Raw genomic sequence first — 10,569 nt, 5'->3', positions numbered from 1 at the left:
AAAACAGTGAACAGCTCCTTTTTGCTATGAGAATTGTCAGGAGAAACCAGATGGAGGGAAGAAGGTGCTAACATGACGCTGGCAGGAGGTGCCCTGACCGGCTCACTGGCTGAGAGAGGAGATTGAGGACTTTTCATTGCACTTTTATCTATAAATTACAAAAAAAAAAAAAAAACACTTGCTATTTTGCTTGTACCATTCAGTAATCTGTGTACAAAACTTATGATTTTCCATTTAGAAAACCCTTGACTTTTCCTTTATAGGAAACTGGTAAATTTCTATTGAAAGGCCTCATAATAAAATATCTGGAAAACTGAAGAGTGGAAATGAAAGGCATCGGCCTCTTCAGAATGTGTTTAGTAGCAGCAGCAGCCACGTGGCCAGTAGTAGTGGTACTTGTAGCCATGGAGGTGACAGTGGTAGTGATGGTGGCACTTGCTACAAATACAGACAAGAAACCTATGATGACATATCACAGGCGGCTAACAGTGGTGGGCAGGGTGAGGACTATGAGGAGTGTTGTATGTAGGACAGGACCACGCGTACAGGTCAGGGTGCTGAGGGCAGGAGATGACCGGAGGAGGAGAGTGGTGGCTGCAGTGGCACTAAAGAGCACAGCAACATCTGGCCTGAACTTCTCTTCACTGGCAGGGCCTCCAGCTCTGTGCCAGCAGTTCCCGTGTGGCATGTTTTCTTTACATCGCAGACACAAAGCCACAGACGTGTGCAAAATCTGCAGGATTAATATAAGCCATCCGTGTTCAAAAATAGGTACCGGGCTCTATTGCAGCCCATGAGGCGGCTTCATCGGATCCTGTGGTAAATAGATCAGGCCAGCATTTCCAATCAGAGTAAGTCTGTCTTTCTTCTCCTGGTATTCTTTGTGACAGACAGTCCACATCCCCGAGCAGTACAGTGTCCTTATCATCATCATCAGTTACTGCCTCTTCTCCTGCTTGTCCTTTGCTCCTTCATAAGACATCTATAAGACAATGTGTGGCCATGAGAACTATTCTCGACCAACAACAAGCTGACTCTAATCTGTCCAAGTTGTTGGAGGTTCAGTTGCTGCTGTACTACTTAGCTGTGGAAATTGTGGTGCACTTTGCCGGAATTTTATTTTTCTGTCCTGTGTGGTGTGTTGGACTTTTGGCCAGGCAAGCAAAAGTGTAAACTGTTTTGTTGTTCTGCAGATGTGTTGCACTTCCGCACCATCACCCAAATTTTAATTCCATGGCCTGTGCCCCATGCGGTGTCTTGGACTTCTGGTCAGGCAAGCAAAAGTATAAATTGTCTCGTTGTTATGAAAATGTGGTTCACTTCTGCGTCTTCAGACAATTTTTAGCAGCCATTTTCCAGCTGCCTCTGCTACAAGTATCAACCAGTTCAGTTTGTTAGTTTGTTAGTTGTTGTGCCTTCAAAATATGTCCCAAAATTTGTCCTCTTAGCTCTTTCTAGGAAAAAAAGTGTTTACAATATAAATTTTGTGGTCATTTTTCAGCATAAATAACATAAACTAATACAAAAAAATAATAAAAATAAATAAAGTTACCGTATTTTTCGCTTTATAATCAGGTGCGTCTTATAAAGCGAAAAATACGGTAACTTTATTTATTTTTATTATTTTTTTGTATTAGTTTATGTTATTTATGCTGAAAAATGACCACAAAATTTATATTGTAAACACTTGCTTTTTTTTTTCCTAGAAAGAGCTAAGAGGACAAAGTGATTATAAGACGCACCTAGGTTTTTGAGGAGGAAAATAAGAAAAAAAATATTTTGAACCAAAAGGTGTGCTTTTGGTGGATTTTGAACTAATGGTCTGGGGATGACACTGTTATGGGGGATCTGTGGAGGACACTCTGTTATGGGGGGAAATCTGTGGATGATACACTGTTATGGGGGGGATCTGTGGATGATGCACTGTTTTGGGGGGATCTGTGGATGATGCACTGTTATGGGGGATCTGTGGATGACGCACTGTTATGGGGGATCTGTGGATGACGCACTGTTATGGGGGATCTGTGGATGACACACTGTTATGGGGGATCTGTGGATGACACTGTTATGGGGGCTCTGTGGATGACACACTGTTATGGGGGATCTGTGGAGGACACTCTGTTATGGGGGGAAATCTGTGGATGATACACTGTTATGGGGGGGATCTGTGGATGATGCACATTTATGGGGGATGTGTTCTATGATACATTGGGCCATGAGGGGGGCCAGCATAAGATACTATATGTGTGGATGACACACATATAGCATCTTATGCTGGTCCCCCTCATGGCCCTATGTTTCGCAGCATTACAGTACTTTATTTTTTGTATGTAAAGTCTTTCTTTAATCCTGAATCAATCGCTCTCCTTTTGATAAACTAGCTGACACTGATGTATCGCTGGCCGCTATGCTGCACAGTGTGGCCGTCGATACATCAGTTACAGTGCGGGGAGGGAGGAGGGGCTGGAGGCAACTCACAGCGGGGCCCGGTGCAGTCACTGTATTACACTGGGCCCCGCGCACAGAAATCTCTTTGTATGTCAGTCACGCTCCTCCCACTTCATTAATGAAGCAGGATGAAGTCATGCGCCGGAGGGACCGCACGCTGCATTCATAGTGAGTACTGATGCAGGCGATTAGGCTAGTTTATCAATAGGAGAGCGATTGATTCAGGATTAAAGAAAGACTTTACATACAAAGAGATTTTTTGTGCGCGGGGCCCAGTGTAATACAGTGACTACACCAGGCCCTGCTGTGAGTTGCCTCCAGCCCCTCCTCTCTCCCCGCACTGTAACTGATGTATCGACGGCCACACTGTGCAGCATAGCAGCCGGCGATATATCAGTATCATCCCTGTAAAAAAAAAAAGTCAAGCATCATTTTATAAGACGCACTGCCATTTCCCCCCCTCTTTTGGGGGAAAAAAAGTGTGTCTTATAAAGCGAAAAATACGGTACTTTATTCTCTGGGTCAGTACAATTACAGCGACACCAAATACATATGGTTTATAGTGTTTTACTACTTTTGATTAACAAAAACACTTTTTTTTTAAAGAAAAAATGACTTTTTTATTTTTCCTTCTACGGAGCTGTGTGAAGGCTGGATGCAGGATGTCTCGTAGTTTTCATTTTTGGGTACATAATGCTTTTTGATCACTTTTAATTCCATTCCAGAAAAAAAAAATTATGTGTTCACCGTACGGTACGTGATAATTTGCATGGTATTTGTGTAGTGCAGGTCATTATGGATGCAGTGATACCAAACATGTGGGGGAGATTTTATTTTTGTAATTTTTTTCATTGAGAAGTTTTTTTTGTGGAAAAAGGCATATTTTCTTTAATTGTATTTTTTTTATTCAATGTTTTTTTTTTTACTTTTCTACCATTTAATCTTTTGATTGCTTATAAAATTTATATAGTGCATTGTATTTTAATGTCAGTGTTAGTGCTCATGCCCACGACCGTATGCCCTCTGATACATATGTAAAACAAAACATGCAATGCAACAGCTCTCTGCAAACCAAATAAAGTACAAAATTGCATAGTAATTACAAGTGCTATACTAATAAGTTAGAGATGCTTGGCAAATCATTTTGTACACAATTATTTGAGCCCGTCTGCCGCACGTCAAGGCGATCTCTGTTAGACGGGTTCCTAACACTAAATTCTACCTGTTATGTGCCATGACGGCTACCATATAATTCAGCGAGTGTAGGTTCCACATGCATGCTGGGCCTGCTTTAATTTCTGTCATTTTTGGTGCCAAAATGGCCTCCATTATATCCAAGGAATGCAGGTACCAACATGCATGCCGGGCCCACTCCACACCACTCCTGGTGCCAAATGGCCACCAAAGACTGCAATGAGAGTCCACAAACTATCTCTCTCCTGGTGCCAAATGGCTTCCAGTGAGTGAGGGAGAGCAGACCAAGCTATATACTCACACTAATTAAAATCAGCCTATGGGGCAGACGAGCTCCTTGACGTGCGGCAGACGGGCTCAAATAATTTTGTACAAAATGATTTGCCAAGCATCTCTAACTTATTAGTATAGCACTTGCAATTATTATGCATTTTTGTACTTTATTTGGTTTGCAGAGAGCTGTTGCATTGCATGTTTTGTTTTACAGTGTTGTTCTCAGCCATATCAACGTGCCCCTGCGCTTTGGGATGTGCTAACTGACCCCCTTTTTCTTTGCACTCTGATACATATGGTCCGTGAGCGGGCCATATGTCCCGAAGCGGCATACATTGTGCGCACGGGAGCGCATAGCATCATAGGTTACTATAATGCTGTGCGCATCAGGCCGCCCGCAGGGCTATTGTCCTGTACTCATAATATCATATGAGTGCGGGACAATAGTTCTGCGGGCGGCCCGATGCGCACAGTATCATAGTAACCTATGATGCTGTGTGCTCCTGTGCGCACAATGTATGCCGCTCCGGGACATATGGCCCGCTCACGGACTGTATGTCTCGGAGGGCATACGGTCGTGTGCATGAGCCCTTATACTGACATTGACCAGAAGCGCAGCCTGCTCGGAAACACTAGAGAAAGGCTTGAGGCCTACGATAGGTCTCGGCCTGTTTTCACTGGCATCTTCACCCCACAATCTTATTTGCGAAGTGGCGATTGGGATACAGAGGCAGTGAAATGTTGCCATATAGGCTTGAGGAGACTGAAGCCTTCCGCAGCCTGATGTCGGCGGCCGGCCCTCGGTACGCGGTCCCCAGCCGCCACTATTTTTCACGGTTTGCCGTGCCCGCCTTACACTAACATGTGTCCAGAATATCACCCGTGCCCTGATCAATGCAGTTACTGGGAAGGTCCACTTCACCACAGACACATGCACAAGTGCTGGTGGCAAGGGACGCTACATTTAACTGACCACACACTGGGTAAATGTTGTGGAGGCCGGGAGTGAGTCGTACCCTAGGATGGCACAGGTGCTACCCACAACCAGGATTGCGGGCCCTACATCCATCAGGTTCTCCGCCAGCAGCTATGTTACTGGCTCCAACCCCCACTTCTCCTCCTCCTCTTCCGCCGCTACCTCCACCACTTCTACCTCCAGCAGTCAGCCATCAGTCGTTAGCTGGAAGCAGTGTAGCACTGCTGTGGGGAAACGTCAACAGACCGTGCTGAAGCTGATCTGCCTAGGGGACAAACAGCACACCACTGCAGAGCTGTGGCAGGGTATAAGGGACAAGACCGAGCTGTGGCTGTCGCCACTTAACCTACAACCAGGCATGGTTGTGTGGCACAATGGCCGTAACATGGTGGCGGCTTTGGAGCTCGGCAACCTGATGCACGTGTCATGCCTAGCGCGCGTATAAAACTTAGTGGTTCAGCGCTTTATTGAAACATACCCAAATTTGACAGAGCTAATTGTAAAGGCGCTGTCACTACCAGAGCTTTGGGACGTTCTCACAGCTCTGTTTCTCCACCCCTGTGATGATGTCACTACTAGAGCTGGGAGGAGTTCTCACTACTCTGTTTACTTTTGGTTTCTTTCACCACAGCTGTTTTTCATGTGTTTGATTTCCCTCTCTTTATATACCCCCTCCTCCTATGATAGGATGTGGATTATAGTTCTCACTTCAGTTGTAGCTCTTGCTTTAGTTTCTTCACTTGTAGCTATCAGTTCACTGGACCTGTGTTCTGCTGCAGCTAGCACTCCGGATATTGCCAGCCTGTCCTTGGATCCGTCTTCTCTGCGGCTGCAACACCTCCAGCTAAGTGTGCAGACATTGTTGTGTTCCTGTTTATTTTCTGACTGAATCTGAGTTGGCCACGGTTCCCTCCATATACTGAGTAGGGCACTGGTGGCCGTGCCCCTTCCACTATTGTAGGGGTTACAGGGGTCATTAGTCTTAGGCACGTGGGCATGCCTCGTTCCACCATTTGGATCCGGGCATGTGCTTTAGCAGAATAGGGAGAGCGTTGAGGGTCGGACAGGGGTCACCCTTTATCCTCCCTAGTTCTGGGTCCAGTCAGTAGCTCTGTACTGTGTAGTTCTATGGTTGCTCACATACATCCGTGACATTATAATCCACCAAAACCGTCCTTTTTTGACATGGATCCGCTTTCTGACCTGTTTTACCGCATGCAGGGTCTTTCTTTGGAAGTAGCGGATCTCCGTCAATCTGTGACCCAGCTTCAAGCATTGGGCCCTGCTCCGGCTCATGGAGTCTGTTGCGAGCCAAAGGTCTCACTTCCGGAGACGTTCTCCGGGGGCAGTGAGAATTTTGTTCATTTCAGAGAGGCATGCAAACTCCATTTTTGCTTGTGTCCTCACTCTTCTGGTAATCAGGAGCAGAGGGTGAGGATTGTCATTTCCCTGCTCAGGGGTAATGCTCAGACTTGGGCTTTTTCGCTGCCATCAGGGGATCCCTCCCTTCGATCCGTGGAAGGATTTTTTGTGGCCCTGGGGCAGATTTATGATGACCCGGATCGTGTTGCTCTGGCCGAATCTAACCTACGTGTTTTATGCCAGAACAAACGGTCTGCGGAGCTTTATTGTTCTGAATTTCGGAGATGGGCAGCTGATTCGGGTTGGAATGATGCTGCACTCCGGAGTCAGTTCTGTCATGGTCTCTCGGAGAGATTAAAGGATGCGTTTGCTTTCCATGAGAGACCAACGTCCTTAGAGTCTGCCATGTCATTGGCGGTACGCCTTGACAGGCGTCTAAGAGAAAGAAACGAGACCTCTCTGTCCAGCCATTGTCAGTCTAGGGGCAGTGGTGCGGACTCATTCAGTGTGCAGGGGCCTCATCCTGTCTCGCTCCCCTCTGAGGAGGAGCCCATGCAGCTAGGTCGACTTGCCCCTGATAAAAGAGGATTTAGTCCTCAGAGTATGGTCTGTTTTTGTTGTGGGGGCATAGGTCATTTGGCAAATGTTTGTCCGTCTAGGAGATTCTTGAACCGTACTAAGAGCGATAATAAGAGAAAAATCTCAAAAGGTAAATCATCAAGTTCTGCTACTTTGGGCAAAGTTGATGTAGGATTTGATGCTTTTCCTCTGACCTGCAGTTCCCGTTTTCTCCTGTCTGCCAGGGTGGCGCTAGAGAGCAAAGTCATTTCTTGTGAGATTTTTGTCGATAGTGGAGCGGCCGTCAATCTTATTGACACTCAATTTGTAGCCATGCATGGTTTTCAGGTTTGCACATTAGATAAAGATATACCTGTTTTTGCTATTGACTCTGCTCCACTCTCACAGAGATCTCTAAAGGGCATTGTTCACAATATCCGGCTAGCTGTAGGTGACACTCATGTGGAGGATATATCTTGTTTTGTCCTTAACGGATTGCCGTCTCCTCTAGTTTTGGGGTTACCCTGGCTCACTAGACATAACCCCACTATTGATTGGCAAGGAAGGCAAATAAATGAGTGGAGTGATTTTTGTAGAGAGAATTGTCTCACAGCGACTTTTGCAGAGGTTTCTACTAAAACGCTGCCATCATTTCTCTCTGATTTCTCGGACGTGTTTTCCGAGAGCGGTGTTCAGGAGCTACCTCCTCACCGGGAGTTTGACTGTCCCATTAACCTCATTCCCGGCGCCAAGCTGCCAAAAGCACGCCTCTACAATCTTTCACAACCGGAAAGAATCGCTATGCGAACTTACATCTCCGAGAGTCTCGAAAAGGGGCATATTCGTCCCTCAAAGTCACCTGTGGCCGCGGGTTTTTTTTTTGTTAAAAAGAAAGATGGCTCTCTGAGACCTTGCCTAGATTTTAGGGAGCTGAACCGTATCACGATTCGCGATCCCTATCCCCTTCCTCTGATCCCGGACCTCTTCAATCAAATTGTTGGGGCCAAGGTGTTTTCCAAATTGGATTTGAGAGGCGCGTACAACCTGGTCAGGGTCAGAGAGGGGGATGAATGGAAAACGGCCTTTAATACCCCTGACGGGCATTTCGAGAATCTCGTTATGCCTTTCGGCCTGATGAATGCTCCGGCCGTCTTTCAGCATTTTGTTAATAGTATTTTCTATCATTTAATGGGGAAATTTGTATTGGTGTATCTTGATGATATTTTGATTTTTTTCCCTGATGTTCAGACCCATCAGGATCATCTTTTTCAGGTTCTGCAGATTCTGCGGGAAAATAAATTGTACGCCAAGCTGGAGAAATGTCTTTTTATGGTATCGGAGATTCAATTTCTGGGTTTTCTCCTCTCTACTTCTGGTTTTCGCATGGATCCCGAGAAGGTCCGTGCTGTACTTGAGTGGGAGCTTCCTGAGAATCAGAAGGCATTGATGCGCTTTCTGGGTTTTGCGAACTATTACAGAAAGTTCATTTTGAATTATTCCTCTGTTGTCAAACCCCTCACTGACATGACAAAAAAGGGGGCGGATTTTTCCTCTTGGTCGGAGGAGGCGCTTACAGCCTTTTCTAAGATTAAAGAGAATTTTGCGTCTGCTCCCGTCTTGGTGCATCCCGATGTTTCCTTACCTTTTATTGTTGAGGTGGATGCTTCCGAGGTGGGTGTGGGTGCGGTTTTGTCCCAGGGCCCTTCCCCTGCCAAGTGGCGACCCTGTGCCTTTTTCTCTAAAAAACTCTCCCCGGCAGAGAGAAACTATGATGTGGGAGATAGGGAGTTGTTGGCCATCAAGTTGGCTTTCGAGGAATGGCGCCATTGGTTGGAGGAGGCCAGGCACCCTATCACCGTTTTTACCGACCATAAGAATCTGGCATACTTGGAGTCGGCCAGGCGTATGAATCCGAGACAGGCCAGATGGTCTCTGTTCTTCTCCAGATTCAATTTTGTTGTTACATTCCGACCTGGGATAAAAAATGTGAAGGCTGATGCTCTCTCTCGCTGTTTTCCGGGAGGAGGAAACTCCGAGGACCCGGGTCCCATTTTGGCGGAGGGGGTAGTTGTTTCTGCTCTATATTCCGATTTGGAGGCCGAGGTCCAGGCTGCCCAGACTGAGACACCTGCCCGTTGTCCTTCTGGGAAGTTGTTCGTGCCTCCTGAGCTACGTCACAAACTCTTTAAGGAGCATCATGATACGGTTCTTGCTGGTCACCCCGGGAGTAGAGCCACGGTAGATCTCATTGCTCGGAGATTTTGGTGGCCGGCTCTTCGTAAGTCGGTGGAGGGTTTTGTGGCTGCTTGTGAGACGTGCGCTCGCGCTAAGGTCCCTCGTTCACGGCCTTCAGGTTCCCTTCTCCCGTTACCCATTCCTTCCCGTCCTTGGACACACCTGTCCATGGACTTTATCACGGATCTTCCTCGTTCCTCGGGGAAGTCGGTGATCCTGGTGGTGGTGGACCGTTTTAGCAAGATGGCTCATTTCGTACCTTTCCCTGGTTTACCCAATGCTAAAACGTTGGCGCAAGCTTTTGTCGACCATATTGTTAAATTGCACGGCATTCCCTCTGATATTGTTTCCGATAGAGGCACGCAGTTTGTGTCCAGGTTCTGGAAGGCTTTCTGTTCTCGCCTGGGGGTTCGGCTGTCCTTCTCTTCTGCTTTTCATCCGCAGTCGAATGGTCAGACTGAGCGCCTCAATCAGAATCTGGAGACATATTTGCGCTGTTTTGTGGCAGAGAACCAGGAGGATTGGTGTTCATTTCTCCCTCTTGCTGAGTTTGCTCTGAACAACCGTCGTCAGGAATCTTCTGATAAGTCACCATTCTTTGGTGCATATGGGTTCCATCCGCAGTTTGGGACATTCTCGGGAGGGGCTCTTTCTGGTTTACCTGAGGAGAAGAGATTTTCCTCGTCTTTGTCTACCATTTGGCAAAAGATTCAGAGTAATCTTAAAAAGATGAGTGAGAGGTATAGGCGTGTGGCTGATAAGAGACGTGTGCCTGGTCCGGACCTGAATGTGGGTGATCTGGTGTGTTTGTCTACTAGAAACATTAAGTTGAAGGTTCCCTCCTGGAAATTGGGTCCCAAGTTTATTGGGCCTTATAAAATCTTGTCAGTCATCAATCCTGTTGCCTTCCGTCTTGATCTTCCACGGGTTTGGAAGATACATAATGTATTTCACAGATCTCTCTTAAAACCATATGTCCAGCCCACGGTACCCTCCTCTTTGCCTCCTCCTCCGATTTTGGTTGATGGCAATCTGGAGTTTGAGGTTTCCAGAATTGTGGACTCTCGCATGGTCCGTGGTTCTCTTCAGTACCTCGTTCATTGGAAGGGTTATGGTCCTGAGGAGAGGATGTGGGTTCCGGTGTCGGACATTAAAGCCACTCGCCTCATCAGGGCATTTCATAGGGCTCATCCTGAGAAGGTGGGTCCTGGGTGTCCGGAGTCCACCCGTAGAGGGGGGGGTACTGTCACTACCAGAGCTTTGGGACGTTCTCACAGCTCTGTTTCTCCACCCCTGTGATGATGTCACTACTAGAGCTGGGAGGAGTTCTCACTACTCTGTTTACTTTTGGTTTCTTTCACCACAGCTGTTTTTCATGTGTTTGATTTCCCTCTCTTTATATACCCCCTCCTCCTATGATAGGATGTGGATTATAGTTCTCACTTCAGTTGTAGCTCTTGCTTTAGTTTCTTCACTTGTAGCTATCAGTTCACTGGACCTGTGTTCTGCTGCAGCTAGCACTC

At 46.7% G+C, this 10,569-nt stretch overlaps 1 protein-coding gene across 1 annotated transcript in view; it reads right to left on the bottom strand.

The window, feature by feature from the left end:
- Window positions 1-937: 937 nt before the first annotated feature.
- LOC120998906 overlaps window positions 938-10,569 on the bottom strand; it is a 36,792-nt gene continuing 27,160 nt past the window's right edge. The window contains exon 4 of the mRNA XM_040429785.1: window positions 938-982. Coding sequence (XP_040285719.1) covers window positions 938-982 — 45 coding nt within the window. The remainder of the gene's footprint in view (window positions 983-10,569) is intronic.

The sequence above is a fragment of the Bufo bufo genome, chromosome 4 (genome assembly GCF_905171765.1).
Source record: "Bufo bufo chromosome 4, aBufBuf1.1, whole genome shotgun sequence".
Classification (NCBI taxonomy): Eukaryota; Metazoa; Chordata; class Amphibia; order Anura; family Bufonidae; genus Bufo; species Bufo bufo.
Note: the sequence above shows the minus strand (reverse complement) of the source record. Positions and strands in the feature narration are given on the sequence as shown.